We start from the raw sequence: 23,741 nt of genomic DNA on the forward strand, positions 1-23,741 counted from the left end.
TCTTTGACCTGGATTTTTGTTTGTTTTTATCTTTTTATTCCTTGAGGGACATGGGAAGGCAACTAGATGGGGAAGCAAGAGCATTTAGATTTTTTTTTTGTTCATAATATTGAAAATTTTATTTGACAGGTTAAAAAACACAGTACAGGTACATTCTTCCTTTCCAAAAAATTGGAACTAACAAAATAGAAATGTGTCATGATTTGTCCAAAATTCAGTACAGTTGCTCATGGAATAGGAAGTAAAGACCGGTTTCGGGCTTTGTTGTTACTTTTGATTGTAGTGCGATAAAGTGTTTGTTCAGGGTCTGAAGAGTTGTACAACACTTAAGGGTCCTGCTGTTCATATTGCCAACGCTGATTCAATCCCCAACACCACATGTGTTCCCCTCAAGGCTAGCTGGGAGTGATTCCTGAGGACAGAGCTAGAAGTGAGTCCTGACACCTACCTCCTCTGGCCCCAAAATTAAAAAAAAAGTTGCTTTTATGACAAAAGTTGTGACACTTTATATTAAAGTCTATCTATTAAAGAAATATGGTGGAGCAAATATTTCACTTGTCTGTTTGCTAATTTAAAAAAATTACTCTGCTTGGGGAAAAGCATTAAATCAGACCTAGTCCCTGGAATTCTGTTCATGGTCATTGATGCATTCTTTTTTTCTTTCTTTTGTTGGGTCACACCTGGTGATGCATAGAGGTTTCTCCTGGCTTTGCACTCAGGAATTACTCTTGGCAGTGTTCAGGGGACTATAGGGGATGCTGAGAATCAAACCCGGGTCGGCCGCATGCAAGGCAAACGCCCTACCTGCTGTGCTATTGCTCCAGCCCCACATTGATACATTCTTTAGATGTATTTGATATCTGTAAGAGTTATACAACACAGAATTTTAGTATTTATTGCTGAGTTGACAATTAAAGTAGTACACAAGAAAATTTAATATATGTAACAGTGTAAAAATTAAAATATAAAAGTTTTATTAGAGACCCATTTTGTAAAATAAGGCTTTTGATAAAGAAAATCAAGCAATTAGGTATCTGAGTTTGCAGTTATTAACTAATTAAAGAATATTCACCTTAAAAGGAAAAGTTTTGATGAAAATGGGAAGGGAGCCTGGACTAGCTCTTCGGTGGCCAATGTGGTGACATATACTTTGAAGAGGCATTAGATTAATCTCTAAAGATCCAGTCATGTACTAACATCGACTCATAAAAAAGAAAAAATGAAAGTCTTTACATATATACCTTCACATCTGTAGACATCTTAAATAATCCAACACTTAGTTGAATATTGATTATATTTACCATAGAAAAATAAAATAAGTGCTATGGACAAAACATAAATTTAGGAGCAATTATAGATACTTGATCGTACTTGGTCATTATATAGAATATATTGTTCACATTCACTGTTTTAAAATATAGAGCTTATTATTTTACCTCTTTGTTACTTGTTAAATATTTACTCATCCTTGTGTATTATGCCTCTGCATATGTCACACATATGCCTCTGGCCTTGCTTTATACCTTTCCTTAACTTTTCTTTGACCATAGTGCAGTTAACTTTTATAATGCTTTCCTTGGACTGGAGCGATAGCACAGTGGGTAGGGCATTTGTCTTGCATGTGGCCAACCCAGTTCCATTCCTCTGCCCCTCTCTGAGGGCCCGCAAGCTACCGAGATAATCCCGCCCTCACGGCAGAGCCTGGCAAGCTACCCGTGGTGTATTAGTTATGCCAAAAACAGTAACAAGTCTCACAATGGAGACGTTACTGGTGCACGCTCGAGCAAATCAATGAACAAAGGGATGACAGTGCTATAGTGCTTCCTCCATACTTTGGTTTATCTTAATTTCAGTTTCTTCTGGCCTTCATCTAAACACAGTTTATCCTGACTTTGATACATGTCCTAAGTTGCTTCACCTGCTCTTCTTTTTCTGTAGCTCCCATGGCCTAGATAATTTCCTGAACCCATTTCTGCATGTATGAACCCACCCCGCCTACTATTTTAAAGATAATGTTAAACCTAACTGTCTTTAGTGAAGATGCTTTTCCCACTTGAAAGAAACTTCAGAGAAGACACAAATTCTTTGGGTGACATGAAAAAAGGAGTGTATTTCTTTTTTGGTGAGAATTAAAGAGTAATAGAAAATCAACTAAATGGCAGTTTGATTTTTTTTTATTACTATGTATAAGCAATTCTGAACAGTATCAATGACAGAATACTTCCACAGAAGTCTTCTATTATTCCAAGTGCTAGATAAGCAGAGTTGTGATAATTGTATTTTTGCTCAAACTACACACGCATACACACACACACAACTATATGTATAAAATCAGCCTCCAACTATAGGTATATAATCAGCCTCCAATAATCTGATCTCAGATGCATATGTGTTTCAAGAATTGATTTATGTGATTTGTAATTATTTAGCACTTAGAACAGTGAGACAAAATTCACAGTTTGGTGTAATTTTATTTGTGAAGTAGAAATTTATACAGAGACTATTTTGTTCTATTCAAAATTACTTTTTAAATTATTGCTCTTTATAGATGTTAAATTATATTATTATTTATATAAAAATGTTGCTGGATTCAAGTGTTTAGCAGATGGTAGTGTAAAACATGGCTCACTCTAGGTATCACATTGCACCCTCAGTGTTAGATACATAGGCTCTAAAGATAGCAAAGGGCTCTGGTCTCCAGGATTTCATTTGCCTCCTCAGTGTTCCATAAATCTAAGTGTCTTTTGAGTTTTCTGTTACGATTAGTGTAGCTAAGACTGGATTTCTCTCTAGCCCCTCTTTAATGAAATTATCTTACTCAACTTACTCCCCTCTAGCCCGTTTATTGCAGAATTGTGGCTATTCAATTCCTGGGACCACAAAAAACAAACCATGCATTTATATCACAAAGTATTTTTATTTAATTTACTATAAACATACTAGATCCAGTTGAGTTAAATAAAAGTCTTATTAATTTGATGGTCATGTATAGGTTATTAAATAAAAAATAACTATCATTTTGTGGTGAATTATTGAATAGAATAATCTTTTTTTACTTTATTTCATATATTTACTGCTTATATTTTGGTAAATGTCCTAAGAACTATTGATTGAACCATTTCAAAGTAAATAAACATGCAAAACATAAATTAGCATTTAAAAAATTGATTTGATTTCCATGCTAATATATACATATTTATGTTGTGTTAGTGCCTGATTCACAGGTTACTACGTTTAGAAAAGACTAGTTTTTGGGTGAAACCAAGTAAAATTCTAAGAGACGGAATGCTGATCTGAGCAATACATGTAATATCCAAATAAGTGATGATATTTACGTAAAACAATTATCTTGATCTTTGCTGAACATATTAATAAACTTTTCTATTTAATCATCAAAGTAACTATATTGTAAGTATTTAATACTATTTTAATACTATTTTATTGATAAGGAAACATAGATATTTAAATATTCCTTTATAAATCAGAGTGAAAACTGGCAGAGATGAGATTTGATTCTCAGTTGTCCATATTTTTCGTAACTTTGCATCCAGCTGCTCACAAGTGGAGCCTTATTGCTTACAATACTTTTATTCTACCATAAGAAAAGCATTTATGTTAACAAACAAAAGTTTGCCTCTTTTCTCATTCATAAGTTTAAGAACTTAAATCTAAAGGCTCTCTGTCTTATAAGCAATGACATTAATGAAACGCAGACTCTACAGTAACCACCAATTTTAGTTGATACAAGAATTGTATTTATAAGTCTGTATCTTTACAGTTTTCACTTCTTTATGTCTCAGAATGATGTAGGAGGACAACGCAGCCTGATAAACAAATGGACAACTTTTCTTAAGGCCAGATTGATTTGTTCAATTCCTGGAAGTGATGGGGCCGATACTCATTTTGATGAGCTTCGTAAGTCACATATCACTTGTAAAAAGTTCTTATTACCTAATTAAGAAATTTGACATTGATTTTGTTTTACCCCAAATGCGCAACGATAGCCCATAACCTGTTTTATAGGAATGACTAAGTAAATCTGAATACACAAACATTATTGAAGTGTTTGGGTTTGGGTGGACATTATGTTAGATGAAGCAATATCTCTTTTTCTGAGACTTCTTTGTCTTAGTGAGTAAATCAAAAATAAAGCAAGAGACAGAAATTTTCTGACTCTGCGACTTTAGATTCCATCCATTCTCAATGCTAACTGCAACTATGGAAGGTGGCAAATTCTTGACACCTAGAGTGTCAAGAATTTGGGTTCTTTATTCGGCTCATGCCCTCTGCTGGACACATTAGAAATTTGGTGAATTCTTCCATCTAAAAAGACTACTCAGAAAAGTATTGCAGTTTTTTCTCTTTCATTTTTGCTTTTGCTTTTCTCAAACATGATCCGGAAAATAGCTTTTGCTTATATATAAATTTAGCATAATTAGGTATTAAGATGTTATTTTTAAATTATATTTGGTTTTACACCCCTCAAAAACAGTTGTATCATTTCATGATTTGTCAGCATTGTTTTCCTCTAAAGTATATTCATATTCATTAATAACTTATTATAAATATGTTTACTTGTTAAATAATATCTTAAATAATATTATTTATGCAGGTTAGTACAACTTTTGTGTTAATTACTTGTCTAGCTATTTATTTTGTGACCAAATAATTGAAAAAAGTAAGAAATTGACACAATCACACAATGGAGATAAAACACTTTTTTCTTGTTTAGTATCTTCTATTTTTACTAACATGCTTGCGATTGAAAAGTTTGTGGGGTTATCAAAGTGAACTATCATGTTTATAAATGATAAACACCTAACAGATTAAAATGTCACACTACTAGTAAGAAAATTAGTTTTTTAATTACTATGTGCAACATAATGATACTCATTGATAACTGATTTTTGTGTACTTTTTCCAATCTCGGAAAGTATTTAACTAAGAAAGGCAAACATACTATACTAAAAAAAAAAGTAACTGTGGGATTTTTTCCCCATAAATAGAAGATATTTACTTACTCCCTACAAGAGATGAAAGAAATCCTGTGGTATATGGAGTCTTCACCACAACCAGGTATGTTCAAAAACGTTGATAATTCTTCTAGAGAATTATCTAACGTATGTAAGAAAATAAATATGTACTCTTTCCATCTCTTCCTTTGTAAAGGTAGTTGTCATGCAAAGATTTTTAATATTTATTATGCTCCCTGGAAATCTTTATTTAACATCAATACCTAAAGGCACCCTTGTTCTTTTTATAACAATATAGCATCTCCTAGTTCACTACCACAATGTATTTAACCATTCCCCTACGCCTAGACATTTTCATATTTTCATAGTTTGTGCTCATGATGCTCAGAAACTAATGTAAATGTACCATTCCCTAGTGAGCACATATATACCATCAGACAGATTCCCAGACTAAAATCACTGGGCACAAAGATATATTACATAACAATCATGCTAAATCATCAAGCTTTGTGACAAAAAAAAAATGGTTCTGAAGAAATGCTTGCCTTAGGCACCTAAATGCTTAGTCCTGAGGGTAAGGTAATTTGCCCTGCATTTAGTTGCTGACCCAGGTTCTGTCCCTGATATACCTGTGGTCCCCTGAGCACATGAGAAATGATCGGTGAACACAGAGCCAGGAGTAAGTCCTGAGCACTGCTGGGTGTGGCCTCCCAAAAACAAAGAAACACAAAGCTGACCTAATCGTTCACTAATTAGACTGTGCTGTGCTCCTAACACTTGTTATTTTTAAAATGTCAATATATATCACTATATGTCCACTTCTAGAAGTATGGGAGTGTAGTTGTTTATACCATTTCAATGAACTACCAGTTTAAGCATTACTTGTTAATGCATGGTATTACTTACACAAAAAAGGAAAAAAAAACAAGTAGGAGTAAGCATGAGATAAATTTAAAATATTTTCCTGATTTGTACCCTATAATCTTCTCTGTACTAATGTCTTCTTTTATCACAGATCCAATGACTTACTTCCAAGTTATCCCAGAATCTTTAAAGATTTTTTTTAATATATGTGAGCTCTATTGTCTTAATTTTGTTTAATTCAATAACTTATATTTAATTACCTTTAATATGTGTCTTTACATATTTTCAGTTTGTAAAGATATTGCTATCAATGGTACCTTCTTTGAAATGTCTTTCACTATTTGATAACTATACTTCAGTCTTTATGAGTAGCTGTTAATACTGAATGAATTGGTGGTAGTGGTATTGGTATCAGAGGAATATATATTTTGTCTACCTCTGAAAAAATTTTTAAGATGTTTTGAAGGCAAATTATTTTTCTGTGCATTATTTTCCTCATGAAGTTCACCATAGCTTATGTATAAGTTCAGATGTACTATTGGTTAAAAATGTATTGAGAAAAATTAGACTAAGTCTGAGAATAAAAAAGTCCTAGAATTCTATCTGTACTACACTTTCTGCCCATTTATATAGAAATTTAAAAGTTCAGGAAGAGCATGTGTCTATAGTTAATCAAGTTAAGGAGCTCAGAACTTTTGCTCTTATTATCTTTATACTCATAGAACTTTCACTGAAGTTGCTATATGTCCAACACACAAGGCAGAGATAGGTGTTAAGAAAGCTTAACATGTATGAGGGAAACACAAGTAAAAAAATGTGTAAATCTGTTACTGTACCTTCATGGTGACTCACTAATTAAAAAAATTTAAAAATAAAAATAAAAAGGAAAGAAAGCTTAACATGAAGTCAGTTTGTTCTTTCTCCTACCAAGTTTCTGTCCACTTATAATTTGCAATATAGGTAATCTCTTTAATTGGAGTAATTCATTAACATATTATTGTTACTTATTTATTTTGTTCTTTGGGACACATCTCCCTATCCTCAAACCTTGCTCCTAGCCCAGAACTCAGGGATTACTCCTGGTAGGTCTTAGAGAATTATATGGGATGCCAGGGATAAAACACCAATTGGCTGTGTGCAAGGCAAGTGACAAGTACTATTTCTATAATTCACCATTATTTTATGTTTAATTACTACCCTAAAACCTGAGGTAAGTTCAGATACATGCATATCTTTTGTTCAAGGAGAAAATAAATTAGTCAATAGGAATAGCAGTCTTTAATCATGATGCCTCATTCCTTATAAATGTCATAGATAGGGGCCAGAGCGATAGTATAGCAGATAAGGCATTTGCCTTGCCTTGCATGCAGCCAACCCGGGTTTGGCCACTGGTAACTGATATGGCCTACTGAGCCCTGTCAAGAGTAATTCCTGGGGGCTGGAGAGATAGCACAGCGGGTAGGGCGTTTGCCTTGCACGCGGCCGACCTGGGTTCAAATCCCAGCATCCCATATGGTCCCCTGAGCACGGCCAGGGGTAATTCCTGAGTGCAGAGCCAGGAGTAACCCCTGTGCATCACCAGGTATGACCCAAAAACCAAAAAAAAAAAAAAAAAAAAAAAGAGTAATTCCTGAGTGCAGAACCAGGAGTAGTCCCTGAGCAGCACTGAGGCTAACCCAAAGCCAATTAAATAATTAATTTAAAAATAAAGGGGCTGGAGTAATAGCCTAGCGGGTAGGGCATTTGCCTAGCATGCGGCCAACCTGGGTTTGATTCCCAGCCTCCCATATGGTCCCCAAAGCACTACCAGGAGTAATTCCTGAGTGCAGAGCCAGGAGTAGCCCCTGAGCATCACCGGGTATGGCCCAAAAAGCAAAAAAAAAAAAAAAAAAAAAAAGTCATAAACAGACTGTGTGATTTTTATAATTTTATAATTTTATAAATTAATCACTTCCTTTAGCACCCAGTTTTGTCCTTGTTGGCAGTTTACTGTCACTTCCTTCAATTTTCCACTACTGTTATTTTAGGAAAATTAACGATTAATCGATTCATGCTGGGAAATTTTTAGTTCACTTATGTAGTATTGAGATGCTTTGTCTCTTGGATCATTAAGGGTAATCTTATTTTTAAGTTTTGAGATAACTGATTGTGTTAGACACAAAGAAAATGTCTTTTAGAGCCAGAGAGTTAGTACAGGGGCAAAGATACATGTTGCATGTAACCAGCCTCAGTTCAATCCCTGGCACTGCACATGGTCCCCTGAGTACTACCAGAGCAGAGAACCTGTCATAAGCTCTGAGAACTGCCTGCTGTGGCCTCCCTCTCCCTGCAAAGAAAATACATGTCTTTAATTTCCAGAAATAAAGCAGAAACCACACATCTGATAACATAACTAACAATTTTTATTACTAGTTTGCAAAAACTTGTAGTATTATCATGTATTTTATATATAAGATATGGGGTTCCAATTATTAACTTTAGAAATTAGGTAAGTGTTATGTGTAAAATCAGAAATCAATGAGTACAAAAGATTTTGTCAACAATTTTAATTAACAAATATTAAAATAGTATATGATAAAATTAATAATAAACAATATGTATGGACAACCAAGTACATTAAAAACCAAATAAGTTATATACACTTGTGGTTTTATATCTTTATTATTCATTTTTTTAAATCAGGAAATGCAAATTTATTTTAGGATGTTTTAGAAGGTGCTATGCTAAAATAAGTTAAAAGAATTCAAGAGCATCTAAATACGTTTTGTTTATGCTCTTCATTGTGTTTTTTTTAGTCCTACAATTTTCCTAATTCTTACTTATCCATTAGATATATCATCCAGTATCAATATAAATTCTTCTTCCTCTATGAAAAGATTCCAGTCTACTTTATTTTGGGAATAGCCATCCATGGACCTGCCCATTAGCTCAACTGTTTACCTTCAATATAATTATTAACAAATTCTATTCTTTTTTACACAAGATAATGTGTTTTAAGCTCCCTGAGGACACAGGCACATTTGTCTACAACACCTATTGAACAAATATAATAAATAAGTTTGTCTGCACTACCTGATAGAATTTATGAATAAGTGTGCATTGAACTAGTGAACTAGTGATTCATGTTGTTGTCTTTCAGTTCCATCTTCAAAGGCTCTGCTGTTTGTGTATATAGCATGGCTGACATCAGAGCCGTGTTCAATGGTCCCTATGCTCACAAGGAAAGTGCAGACCATCGTTGGGTGCAGTATGATGGAAGAATTCCTTATCCCCGACCTGGCACTGTATGTATCAAACTCTGTAACCATAGACTTTTGTAATCTTCATATCCTCTTCTTAATGTCATTATACTAAGCAATTATTCATCAAAGCACAATACACTGTGGATTTTAAATTATTATTTATTTGCAATAATATATTAGCACTTTCATCCTTCAAATTTTCTTTTTGAGGAAGAATTGCATCAGATAGCCAACAATATTACAATGAATAGACTGTGCTTAGAAAAATTGTTTATTCCCAGTAAATCTGTAGAGAACTATTAAATTAATCGAGCACATAGAATGGCAAGTAATCTGATAGATGGAAATACCAACTAAGACTTTTCCCCTACATTTTACTCTGCATATAGCTAATCTTCTAGTCAGCGTCTTTCTTGAAAATATTAAATCAGTTATAAATGATTTATATCATTTACATGGCTCTTTCCTTGTCAGACATTAGTATTTTCCTTTCATATGTTGCACCTTGGAATAATGTTGTTGGTTAGATTTGAGACATGAGCTACTAGAGAAACCCAATTGTAGCATTCTATTTATTTGTATGTTGTTTTGACCATGTTAGCTGTGCTCAGGCGTACTCCTAGTTCTACACTCAAGGATCACTCCTAGTGGCGCTCAGCAGCCATAGAAGATGCTGGGGATTGAACTTGTTGGCTGTTTGCGAGCAAGCACCCTATCCGCTGCACTGTCCCTCCAGCTCCCCCCCCAATTTATTGAAATGTATGTCTTTTTTTTAAGTATATAAAATTAAGAGATGTGTTTTATAGTTACTTTAGCCTAAAAATCTGTATTTATATTAATAATGAAATTTCCTTTTTTTTTTTTTTTTTTTTTTGCTTTTTGGGTCACACCAGCAGCGATGCACAGGGGTTAATCCTGGCTCATGCACACAGGAATTACTCCTGGTGGTGCTCAGGGAACCAGATGGGATGCTGGGAATCAAACCCGGCTCGGCTACATGCAAACGCCCTACCCGCAGTGCTGTCACTCCAGCCTCATTATGATCAAATTGTCTCGCTTTGTTAATATGAGTAAAATAGATTTTTAAATAATGTGGGGTTGATTGATCTGACATGGGCTGGAGCCATGGCACAGAGGGTAGGACATTTGCCTTGCATGTGGCCGACTTGGGTTCAATTCTTTTGTCCCTGTAGGAGAGCCTGGCAAGCTACCTAGAGTATCTTGCTGAGAGTATCTTGCCCGCATGGCAGAACCTGGCAAGCTAGCCGTGGCATATACGATATGCCAAAAACAGTAACAAGTTTCACAATGAGACTTTACTGGTGCCCGCTCGAGCAAATCAATGAGCATGACAGTGACAGTGACAGTGATCTGACATAACTGGAAAATGCTTTTTATTTTTTTAACTAAAGATTCACATTCAATAGTAATGCCAAGATATAAAAATCACCAAATCTTCAGAAAAATTGTTGACTTAATGCTTCAAATTTTATTGAAAATTATCATTTGGATTTTTTGTTTGTTTCTTTCTTTTTTTTATTCAACCAAGTGATGCTTCGGCATTACTGTTAGCTCCACTCTCAGTAATTACTCCTTGTGGTGCTCAGGGGACTGTATGGGATTCAGGGGATCAAATCCAGGTCAGCCACCTGCATGAGGATCATCCTACCCACTGTACTATCTCTCCAGCCCCAAAGCATGATATTGTTATATGTTTTTCTTTAAGGTAAAATAGCTGGTAGTCAGGCTTTCTGAATTATCTTTCAGTACTCTTTTATGTAGCAATTTAAGAGCACATCAAATAACTTTTTTTTTTCTCTGTCACAATTGCCCCTTAAAGGTTAGGGACATGACTTAGCAGTGGAAAACTTGCTTTGCATTTTTGAGGCCATTGGATTCAATCCCAGGCAACACAAACACGCACATGCAAAAACACACAATCCCTCACTATTAATGTGCTTTAAGGGATGTTTTCTTGACTATTTACAAAGTAACTTCTTTATAAATAAATTTTTACAAATGGTAGAATTTTCAGAATTCACTTTATTTTTTTTTGAGCATCAGAACATTTTTTGCTTGCTTTAGTTTGATTTATTGTAAAATGATATATAGAAATATAGTATTGTAGCTGTATCTTGTATATATTATTTTTAAATTATCTGACAATAACATAGGGTATAGACTCTTTAGGGAAAACCTTCTAAAGTGCTTATATATCTTAACTTAATCTTCATACTGACTTTCTAAAGCAAGTTTTATCTTTCTTGGTTTTTTTCTTTTTTTGGTTTTCAGGCCAAGCCCAGCAGTGCTCAGGATTACTCCTGACTCTGCATTCAGAAATTACTCTTAGTTGTGCTCGGGGAACCACATGGGATGGTGGGGACCAAACCCCAGGTTGTCTGTGTGCCAGGCAAGCATCCTACCTACACACTGTACTTTGCTCCAGCCCCAGGCTGTATTTTGCTTATCAAGCAATAAAAGAGCAGTGTCAGACTAGCATGGCAACTTGTCCAGGGTCACAAAGCTCTGAGTGGTACAGTCATGTTAAAGTTCATGTACTTTGACTGTAGCATCCAAGTTTTTAATCCTTGTACTATATCTATTGATCGATGTTAACTTAGCTCTTTTAAAGAAAGATGTTAAAATTCAGAGATGCATTATAAATTAGGTCTTAGGGATCCAAAATGATTACATTTGAGCTATTGCTCTTAATTTAAGAAAGAAAGAAAAATGACTACCACTCAGTCCATTTTAAAAGTATTTAAATTTTTCTAGATAGTATAAAAATAGTTGGGAATTAAAATCATTATATTAAATACAGAAAATTATTTCCAAACAAATGTACAGAAGTTTATTCTTGCAATATTTAGGGATTGAACATAATTATCAAAATAATCTCATCAGTGCATCCAGATGTTTATTTCTTGGTGATGGTAATTCAGGTTTGGGGTTTGCAGATGTGTGGGATGTCCTTTCTTCTCTGTTCTACCTGTCATAAAGCTGACAGTCAGTATAAAGGACTTCTTCCCAAGGCGCATGTCTAAAATGAGAATAAGTGATACTCCCTACCGCCTCCACACACACAGCAAACCATAAGTACAGTAGGAGAATTTTTCTTTAATAAAAAAGGCTTTTTTATTATCCCTTTTGGAAAACAATATGGATGATTCTCAAAAAATTAGAAATTGAGCTCCCATTTGACCCAGCAATACCACTCTTGGGAATATGTCCTAGAGAGGTAAAAAGGTATAGTAGAAATGGCATCTTTATTTCTATGTTCATTGCAGCACTGTTTACAATAGCCACAATCTGGAAAAAACCATAGTGCCCCAAAACAGGTTAAAGAAACTTTGGTACATCTACACAATGGAATACTATGCAGCTGTTAGAAAAGATGAAGTCATGAAATTTGTATATAAGTGGATCTACATGGAAAGTATCATGTTAAGTGAAATGAGTCAAAAAGAGAGGGACAGACATAGAAAGATTGCACTCACCTATGGAATATAAAATAACTTAGTGGGAGACTAACACCCAGGAGTTGTAGAGATAAGAATTAGGAGGTCTGCCCCACAGCTTGAAAACTGGCCTCACATGCTGGGGGAAAAGGTAGCTCAGATAGAGAAGGGAACATCAAGTAGAGGATGTTGGGAAGACCCATTATGGTTGGAAGATGCGAGCTGAATGTAGACTATAGACCGAACAGGATGGTGACTCAATACCTCTACTGAAAACTACAACACCCAAAAGGAGAGAGAACAAAGGGGGAATGCCCTGCCACAGAGGCAGGGTGGGTTGGTGGGGAAAGGGGTGTGGGTGGTGAGAGGGATACTGGGATCATTGGTGGAGGTGAATGGGCACTGGTGGAGGGATGGGTAAACAATCACTGTATGAGTAAAATGCAAACACAAAAGTTCATAAGTTTGTAACTGTACATCACAGTGATTCTCTAATAAAAAATAAAAAAGGAAAAAGGAAACATCACAATCTATTTAACAGCCCAGTCATTGCTCCTAGAGTACTCAAAATGTAAAATGTTTATATTGTAAATACTTTTGGGAATAGTTAAAAATATCTAGGGAATGAGCAGTATCCAAACTAACACACACACACACACACACACACACACACAGAGCTTAACTTACTTTTCTTCTTAAGATTTCAGAGAAAGGAAAAATGCTTTTAGGTTTAAGAGACACCATTGAACAAAGTTATTCTTTTAATCCTTTCTAAATACCAGTGTTTCTCAAAGGCTTTCTTTGGTCTTTTTAGTATGTAAACATTTGCATCTGAAGCTAAGCTTTGAGAATACACTTTATAATTGCTTTTTTCTTTTTTAAAAATGTTCTTATGATAGTTTAGGTAACATGGTTACAAAAGAGTTAAAAATTATGGTATCACTATAGGAAGTTACTTTATCTGTTGTTGCCTGTGGATGGGTCACTATTAAAATAGATGTGTCATGGGTCCCAGAGAGACAGAATAGGAGTTAAGTCATTTGCCTTGAGTGCTGCTGGGCAGGTGGCTCTGGTACCTCAGATGATGTTCCTTGGTCATCACCAGGAGTGATCCCTGAGCACAGAGCTAGGAGTAAGCCCTGAAAACTCCAAGTACAGCTTCACCCCCAAACCTGGAAGAAACAAAGAATCACTAATTCGAATGTGAAGTGGAGAATCTCAGGTTACTTTACTAAAATCGTTGGTGAATAATTTTCTTTCTATGAAATGTGAGATGTTTATAAATAAATTTTTACATTTGCCATAAATTTTAAATAGATTCAATTGAAAATTAGCATTGCCTTTTCATTCTTTATAACCATACTGCTATTCAGTTTGGTTTTTTGTTTGTTTTTATTTGGGGTGGGGGGGTCACACCTAGTGGTTCACAGGGTTTACTCCTTACTCTGAGCTCAGGGATCACTCCAGGTGGGACTCAGGAACTGTGTGTGTTGCCAGAAATTGAACCTGGTCAGTTGTTTGCAAGGCAAGTACCTTATCTGCGGTATTCTTACTTCAGCCTTTAAGTCCGAGTTTTAAGTTGTTTTCTAATCAGCAGTGTTTTCTACTGATATTTTCACTCACACTTAAAAAAAACAACACTGTAACATTTGGTATCCATCATCACTTTATTTTTTATTTATTTTATTTTTCACACAATTCTTTTTATTCCGTGATAGGAGATCCTAATTTTACCAGGCTCTCCCTCACAGGAGGCATAATTTCATACTTCCACATTTTAAGTGATACTTCTGCCCTCTGCTGTTCAAATAGAATAAATTAACAAGCATTTTGGTTGAGATTGGTTTTTTTCAATCCTTATAAAAGATTCCAGTGAAATGTAATGTGGAGAAATCCACAGATCTACGGAAGTCAAATTAGGTCAAACCCAGAATGTCAAGTTTCTAAAAGACTTGGGATCTGGGGATTATATAGAAAGGCAAAATATTTCATATTTTATGTTTGATGCACTAACAATGATTTCTTCTGTAGTTTTCTAGTGTTCATAAGAAATTTCAAGGATCTATGGCTTAAATGTAAAATATTTATGATTCACAAATATAAATGCATATAAAAAATCATGCAGCATTTGTCATTCTATGACTGACTGGAGCCATTATACTAACCAAAATATAGGAAATACTTGTTTTTTTAGACACAGATAATTGCAGTTGTTTTGTTCATTTTATTTTTGTTTTTGAAAGACATGAAATGTTTCACGAATTTTCCTGTCATCCTTTTGCAGGAATCATGCTAATTTTTTCTGTATCTTTCCAATTTTGGTATATGTACTGCTGAAGTCAGCTAAATAATTGCAGTTTTTACAGTGAAATATTTTACTTTATTATGGGAAGTTGGGGTATTGCCAAAAGTCCAACCCAGATCACCTAAGCTATTTAGGAAAAGCATATGCCATATCACTGAGATATATCCTCAGCAACTTATTTCATTTTAAAAATCTTACAACTTACATGAGTTTCTCAAGTAAAGCCCCAAGTTTAGTAGAAACAAAATTAGTTATAGCTCCTCTCTTTTAATTTCAAAGTTTTATTTCGGTTTTCTTTTGTCTATATGGTAGTTATAAGTATATCGTAGTTCCTATTAATGGCTTATATGCCATAAAATGATTCTTTTATTTTTTTTGTTTAAAGAAACCAAATGAGAAACCATACAAAGTACATCATGAAGGTTCTTGTGAATTTCCTTGGCTAAATATCTGAAACAAAACTATATTTCAAGGAATGCCATGGCTTGTTAGAAACCTCTTTGACTGCTCCACCTCTTTGTTTTGCATTTCCTGACAGACTACATTACATATTTTCTTATTTTCAGCTCTACTCTTCTACTTATTAAGATAAAGCTTCTTGCTTATATTAAGCCATATAAAATATCAAGATCATTAAGTTAGTGTCTTTCTCCCTATTAACCGCTGTCATGGAAAATATCCTATAAAAACTCTCTCCTACCCAATTTCATGTTACAAACTTAGAGATCTTTGAAAAATGTTAAAATTCCTTATCAGAGTTATTGCTTTATATTAATTAAATGTTCCCCTAATTTACCTGATCTACCATGAAAACAACCTTAAATGATGTTTCAACTCTCACCTTATGTAATATAATGAAACAGATCCTTCTATCACATCACAGATATTCTTCTAAATGAGAGGCCCCATCACGTAAAACTCCTTACATAGAGTTCTGTCAGAATTCTAAGCAAAGTAATTGACTCCCTTTGCAACAGGGTTCTTGCTCTCCCTCTTTCATGATCTGATATAAAATATCTTAAACACAATTTGTAGGTGCCACAGTTCTCAGTTTCAATCAGCTAAATTATCAGACTGACAGTCTAAAATATATGGATGGGGGATGGAGGATAGTACTGTGTATAGCAAGGTGCTAGCCTTACACAAGCCAAATGTCTTGTCGATGTTCCTGTGTGGAGTGGGTCACCAGCCCATCCTTGGTGATCCAAGGATCTCCTTGGTGCACTTGGGGCTGATTGCCCTAGCTGATGAACAGTGATGAACTAATGAAGGAGGGAACAGGGCTGGGGGGGGGGGGGCACCGGGCTGGTTGGTACAATGATTGTTTATTCAAGTTTCACAGCATTGGTTATAGAGAAATCATGAAGGATTGCCGGGAGCAATTACACCTAGGTGTGTTGAACATTGTTATAAACAACGAACAGACACAAAGCCTTTCCTACAGGGGAAGTTTTTCTAGGACATACTCAAGGACAAAATGAGTGCTCAGTATTCCAGATTCCTGCTAATAGATCCGCCCAAGGGCAGAATTCATCTAAGGGTGTATTGCTTTCCCCTTTCCTTAGCCAGTATCCATTTAAACAATCATCTTAAATTTACTTCTTAATAATATTTCTGCTCATTTTGTATGGACACAGTAAGAGATATATTAATCTTAAAGTTTGGCTCTTCCTGGGGACATCTAGCTATAGATCCCAGACTACAGTCCTCAGGCCTGGTTAATCTTTCCAAACCACAGCAGGGTCCTTATCCAGTTAATTCTTGTTGGATCATGATAGAGTTTGTTCCATGACTGTGTTCTTAACACACTTCTTATGTCACTTAACCTGTCCCTTTTTGATGCCAAGGTAGCTTTTGGCATCAAAAAAGGACAGATACTCCATCAAGTACTCCTGATGGTGCTTTTTTTTCTTACTACAAAAGATAAGGGCATAAATATCTTTGTCGCTCAGAGACCCCAGTTTGGGGGTGTTAGGAACTAAGGGCAACTGAAGCTTTAGTCAAGTAAATGTGATGAATGCCCAGGAGTAAATATTATTTGGAGTCAGTTAACTCCCATGTTACGAAAGTATAGCATTTACTCTCTTCCTGTGTCTATACAAACAGGACATTGCACTGAAATAAACTATGCAAAGGATACAAAGAAAGAGAAAAGCAATATTTCACTTATATACACTGAATCCAGACTCCTCAGAAGAATTTGTTTTTATAAGTCATAGGTCTTATTTGGGGATAAAAGTGACTAACAGATAGGGGAAGAAGAGTACAGAGGAGAGATTAAATATAAATACAGAAGATTGGAAGTACCTGATGGAATTGGGTGTGTCTTTGGAGCACTGTGGTGGGAGTAAGTCAATAAACCTAAGCTCCCTGCAGGGATAGAAAGGAAAACCAATGTTATTCAACAGCCAACCAAGGTTTGATTCCTGACATCACATTTGGTCCCTCCACCAGCACTGCTTGGAGTGATTGCTGAGCATGCAGCCAAGCATAAACTCTGAGCAAAAGCAGATGTCCTCCCTCACCTCCAAAAAACCTTCACAAGCAAATAAAACTAAAATGCACAGGCAAATCCCGATTTCATTGCATTTAACTATTAGAAAGGACACAGTTCAGATCTGCTACATAGACCAGGTCTGGGTCCTGGGCAGACCCACTTGTTATCAAAAGATTTGTTTTACTCTGGTAGCAAAATATCAAAGGTTTAACTGAGATTGATTTGCAAGTGTGCTTCAAAAATCAAATGCTTTGCCTAGATCATAAGACATAATGTCAAAAACAAGATCCATGTAGCCAACTGAATGTATGTGCTAGTATTTCACCTAGAACTAGATTGATTGCTGAGAAATCCCAACTTGCACCTTGGCCAAAGTTCTAAACCACAGAGAACCCACAAGTCCTTTATTTACTCTTTGGGACACCCAGTTATTCTTTTCTGTATCCACCTGAAATGTTTGACTAGAACATTCACATATCCCTGTAACGTTTTCTATCCATAAGGAACTGTTGATTTTTCAAATTGCATGTCTTTATTAATGTTCTAAGTTAGATATGGATAGTAACTGTGGCTGGTCTTGATCTAAACCTGGGGGCTGAGCAATAATGAAAGAATCACCACACAAGTTTTCACATGATTTCTAATTTTTGCACCTGAGAATTATTGCCAGTATTGTAAGTAAGACCTTTCTAATTTATCTTAATGAAAAATGTTGGGAGAAATCTCATTTTATGCTTCATAAATTCATAGGTGTGTATCATATTCAATTCAGTTTTATTTTATCCCTAACATTTGTTCTCTACAGGCTTTCCACTTTGTTGAAAAACATACTATTATTGTAACCAGCTCCTAAATGACTGAGATTGTCTTTAGTTCTATTCCATCTAGGTTTTTTATTCTAGAAGCAAAAGACAGATACTGCATTAGAATTTAGGCCCCCTGACTATTGCCTGTTCCTAATTTTTTTTACACCGAATAAGATATAAGATAAAACAGCACCACAACTTATTTAATTGGACATGGCCTATTCCTCTAAGACAATGAGAGGCAGTAGAATTCTAACACAAATAAAACTTTTCAGTTGTTATTCAACTTTCTTTTCCCTAGAGTGGACTTTTGCTCTTAAAATGAGATTCTTCAAATCACAGGCTACTTACTACATTCAAGTATTTTTCATTTTCTGGCATTAAAAAGATCATTCAAAGATAGCCACCCTTTCTTGGAGTGAGGCTTTGCCATATGGGAAGAAGAAGGGAGGAATGGGGAGCAATGGAAGACAAAGAGATGCAGGAGGAAGGGAAGGAAATAGATGGGATTTGCCTCTGTACCCCTGGCTTTTGAAGATCCTGTTAGGTATGGGATCTTCATTTTCTATACCTGTTATAAACTGATTAGTACAGTAATAAGCAGAAGGAGAGAAGAACACTTATTAATTTTGTATTTGACCTTATAAATAAAAGTGAGGCTTCCTTGAGCTAGTTTATTTGTCCTACATCACTAAAATGAAAACTCGTTCTGTCTATTCTCTGTGCCATGTCTTGCATCACATTTGTTGTTTCTCAGATTTGTTTCAAAGGAAAACACTACCTGTCGAGAATACTCTGAGGCAGCCAGAGGAGAAAACTTTTAACAGCTGTCTGGAGCCTTGCCAAGGGGGCAAAGTTCTCTTATTGGATAAAACCCATTTTTCTGCTCTTATCCATTGCTTCCCTGCACTACTAAAGGCCTTAGACAAACAAGTAGCTCTGCCAAGCATAACATGATCACACCTAGCGGCTGTAGGCGCTGAACCCCGGCGCCTCGCTATTGGATTTGCCCTTTCTTTTTCTTTTTTTTTTTTTTTTTTTGCTTTTTGGGTCACACCCAGCGATGCTCAGGGGTTACTCCTGTCTTTGCACTCAGGAACTACTCCTGGCGGTGCTTGGGGGACCATATGGGATGCCGGGGATCGAACCCGGGTCGGCCGCGTGCAAGGCAAACGCCCTACCCGCTGTGCTATCGCTCCGGCCCCTGGATTCGCCCTTTCATCTCAGGGTCTCTCCTCCCCACTCGTGTGCTGCTGCTGTTGCTTCCAGCAAGCTACCGACCCTTTCAGGTTTGGAAATAACTTCCTTTGGGCTCTTTTGTCTCCAAATTTTAACTGCCTCATTCAAAGAGATTTTCCAAACAGTAGGTGAAGATGCCACTAAGCGCCTAAATTTATTTCCTGCAGCCAGAGAAGCTGGAGTGGCAGAAGTGAGGCATTGGGGAGAGAAAGGCAGGAATGAATGATCTTCTAGGATTGTTGAGGGAGAATTGTGTCCTAACAAGTAGATCCCAAAGTCCATACATATAGAGGAAAAGCCACCAGATGTTTAATACCTCGGGCATACCGGGCAATAGAAAAGGTTTCTAGGAGTTATTGAAGAAAAATAAGTGAATATGAGGATTTGATTTAGCTGTAGCATTGGCATTTTTTTTTAAATAAATTCTGCTCTTACCTGCACAAAGTTTTAAGGCGCCTCAAGTTATTTTAGATCTGTGGATATACAGCTATGTGATATCAAAGGAAAAATCCCAGTCTTTTGAATGTGCAAGAAGGGCAATATTTAGTTTAAACTGTACTGTTTCAAGCCTTGGGGAGCTACTCTGCCAAATCACTTTCACTTGTGAAACATAAAGGAGACCTAAAGCTGAGAGGTCACTCACAGTGACCAGGAGGACAAAGATCATGTGAGAATCAGCAGCATGCCATGAGGGAGAGCACCAGACGGGGAAGATACTTTGCTGTGGACTAGTCAATAGCACCGAGGTTTCTCCTCTATTTCGTAGAGTTTATTAACCTTAAACCTTTATGGCAGAGGTGATCAATGAGGAAAATTGTTGTGCTTGCTTCTTCGAGAATATTGTCATATCTCAGTTGATCTCAACTTTCTTACACTAAAGTTATATTGTTTAGGGGTCAGAATGATAGTGGAGTAGGAAGGGCTTTTGCCTTTGTGCAGCCAACCTTGGTTTGTTCCCTAGCATTCCATAGAGTCCCTTGAGTCAGCCAGGGGTGAACCCTGAGTGCAGAGCTGAGAGTAAGCTGTTGGTCCAACCAGGTTTGGCTCCCACAAAAATGAAAGAAAATTTTAATTATTTAGAAAAAAATCTATAATACCCCATTACTTGAAAGCCATAACATTTCTTATGAAATTTTGCTATTGTATAACTACTGGTGCAAATTATATATGCAAAACAATATATAGTCATTTGTATATATAAAGAATGATATAGTTAGATAGACCTATACTGTATCTTTCTATATCTCTATCTATCTCTCTCTCAATTGGGAGGGTTATTTTTCAAAAAGGTGATCCAGGAAATTTTTTGCCTTTGCTTTGATTTTAATACTATCCCAACCAGATTGTACTGCAGACATTCTTAGTTATAAGCCTATTATGAATGGCCTTTGGCTGAGCTTCCAACATGCAGCCTATAATTGGACAGAAGCTTTTTATCATTTGAGCTCCATATCCATTTTGAGTCTCTCCTTAATCTCTTTAATGTAGGGTTCCTTTCATTATTGAATTGCCAGATCCCACTTGACTGAAACTAAGTTTTAGAAACACCACTTGAAGACACAGACTTAGACCTTAGACCAACATTCAGTTAAGAACATATCATTTTCAACTTCTTTATTGCAGACCTGGAAACATAAATATAAGATCTTCTTAAGACAAGAATTGTAAGATTTTTTAAAAATTTTTTAATTAAATCACCATGTGGAAAGTAAGAATTGTAAGATTTTTATGAATCATAAGGACTTTCTCATATTGATTCTAGAAACTCATGAGCTTATTTTCTAGCTTGATTTTACTGGTATAATATATGATATATTTGCCTCCAGTTCTCAGCATTTTTACTTCTGGAGTCTTCTGTCCCAGGAAGTAACCTTCTTGAGTCACTAGGGATAATTTTGGACCCTTCAGGGGTACTTCTAGTGAGTGCCTGGTATAAACAATCCAAATGAGTGGAGATTGTTTCTGATTTGTCTAAATACTACACTTGTCCCATTGTTCATCGATTTGCTCGAGCAGGCACCAGTAATGTCTCCATTGTTAGACTTGTTGTTACTGTTTTATGGCATATTCAATTCAATTCAATATGTCTAAATAGTAACACAGGAAAAAAACGCTTTTCTTTAAGGTTTCTATATCATTGCCTATTTTATTTGTCATGCCTGAATTACAGAGTCAAAGTTTTCCATTGCAAAAGAATGTGTGTACTTATCTGTTGAGAATTAAAATATAAGGAGAAATGTGGTAATGGATTTTTCTCTTTAAGTTTAAAAATTAAGTTTAATTTAAGTTTAATTTTCAAAATATAACATAGTTAATGATAAAGTATATTTATTATTTGTCACTCGGCTATTTTTTTCAAACAACAAAGGTCAAATTATAAAGTAATTTCCTCTTTTGTTCAGGATCTTTAGGTAAAAGAACATCAAATTTGTTGTTAGTCTGGACTTCTTACTTTTACCACCAGGGGGCAGGGTATGCTAACACTTGAATTACTAAACACGAAGACATATAGGAAGCACTTTTAGACAGAAGTCAAAATTTTACAAGAATATTTCCACAGGCCCTTTAGGAGACTATCTGTTGGTATACTCACAGTTAATTTTTACACCACTCCAAAAAATAAATAACTATAATATCAAGCTAGTAAAATTCTCTTGAAAGTAATTTTACTCTTGTAAATTTTTACTCTTATAAAATTTAAGATTTTGTGTTATGTTCCATTCTATTATTGATAATGTGATTTTAACTTAGAACTGAAATTTAAGTTAGAGGAACAGGAAAAGAATGGTTTCTCATGTCACCACGTTAGCAGATTTATAATTATTTTAACACCAATTTCTTGTGTGTTCATAAGAAATTAGGGTCTTCCAGAAAAGAGCTTGCTGTGGAAACTTTTGGAAATATAGATAGATGCACTGATATACTTTAGAGTATTTTTGACAGAAAAGGGACTAAGATACATTGAAGTAAATAGGGTTTATTTACTAGCACAAAAATTCATTTTGTTGCTATTATTTATTTCTTTAATAATGTCCATGAGAAGTCTGTAAAAGTTTATTAGAAGTGAGTGTAAGCAATCTACTCCACTATAGAAGTACAAACAGTGTCCTGTATTCCCCCATACATTTCTTTTCAGTGTCCGAGTAAAACCTATGACCCACTGATTAAATCCACTCGAGACTTTCCAGATGATGTCATCAGTTTCATAAAGCGGCATCCAGTGATGTATAAATCCGTGTACCCAGTGGCAGGGGGACCTTCGTTCAAGAGAATCAATGTGGATTACAAACTGACACAGATCGTGGTGGACCATGTGATCGCAGAAGATGGCCAGTATGATGTAATGTTTCTTGGAACAGGTATGCCAGAAATAGATTGTGCTTTTATTGAAAAGTTTTGTGGTTAGACAAAGAAACTACAAACAAGTAAACTGACTGAAAAATTGCAATTATTGGCTAAAAACATAAAACTTTCTTAAAATGCCTTAACACATGTTCTTGGTTGATTGATTATCTTAAATAGCATAGCACCCTTTTGTCCTGTTTAAGATTTCCCCCAAAAATTGTATATGAAGATTGGGAGGTGTCTGCTATAAGTTGGGTGTTCAATACATATTTGTTAAATGACTATGTGCTAAAATTAAGCAAATAGGACAGGAAACTATCTCCTTTTCCCTGTCTCCAAAAGATACTATATTCTCCCCCTAAAAATTTTTCACCTTATTTTGAAAATTGCTGTCTTAAGAGAACTCTTCTAAGAAAGTTAAATGTTACTTACAAATATATTTAAGTATAAAATCTTTGAAGATCATTTGCCCCTTTTGGGGATCACTCTCATCATTAGAGCTTGTTTTATTTATTTTATTTATTTACTTATTTATTGCCAGTTATTCAAAAGTTATTTTTCCCAGAAAGTTTAAAATGGTTAATTTTTGTGAAAGCTAATAAATTGTTTATTCAGTTCATCCAATAAATGGTAAGAAGTATTTTTCCTTTATTTAACCACTGTGGTTACAAAGTTAACCATGATGTATGTGTTAGAGGCCTTCAATATTCCAATACTAATCCCACCATTAGTGTGACTTTCCTCTACCCTTGTCCCCAGTTTCCCAATCAACCCTCACATTTGCCCCTTTAACAGACACAAAAAAAGGTTATTTTATATTGTTTGTTAATTTTTTTTTCTTTTTGGGTTACACCCGGCGATGCACAGGGCTTACTCCTGGCTCTGAACTCAGGAATTACCCCTGGCGGTGCTCAGGGGAACATATGGGATGCTGGGAATCGAACCCGGGTCGGCCTTGTGCAAGGCAAACGCCCTACCCGCTGTACTATTGCTCCAGCCCCATCATTTGTTA

General features: G+C 35.5%; 1 protein-coding gene and 1 non-coding gene across 2 annotated transcripts in view; one reads left to right on the forward strand and one right to left on the reverse strand.

The window, feature by feature from the left end:
* Positions 1-23,741, forward strand: part of SEMA3D (semaphorin 3D) — a 219,728-nt gene that overhangs the window by 166,817 nt on the left and 29,170 nt on the right. The window contains exons 9-12 of the mRNA XM_004602146.2: positions 3,801-3,915; positions 5,007-5,076; positions 8,977-9,121; positions 22,521-22,743. Coding sequence (XP_004602203.1) covers positions 3,801-3,915; positions 5,007-5,076; positions 8,977-9,121; positions 22,521-22,743 — 553 coding nt within the window. The remainder of the gene's footprint in view (positions 1-3,800; positions 3,916-5,006; positions 5,077-8,976; positions 9,122-22,520; positions 22,744-23,741) is intronic.
* LOC129401377 (U6 spliceosomal RNA) lies at positions 14,777-14,879 on the reverse strand. The gene has a single exon (XR_008628302.1). It is a non-coding gene; the product is annotated as a U6 spliceosomal RNA (small nuclear RNA).

This window comes from Sorex araneus, chromosome 1, assembly GCF_027595985.1.
Source record: "Sorex araneus isolate mSorAra2 chromosome 1, mSorAra2.pri, whole genome shotgun sequence".
Classification (NCBI taxonomy): Eukaryota; Metazoa; Chordata; class Mammalia; order Eulipotyphla; family Soricidae; genus Sorex; species Sorex araneus.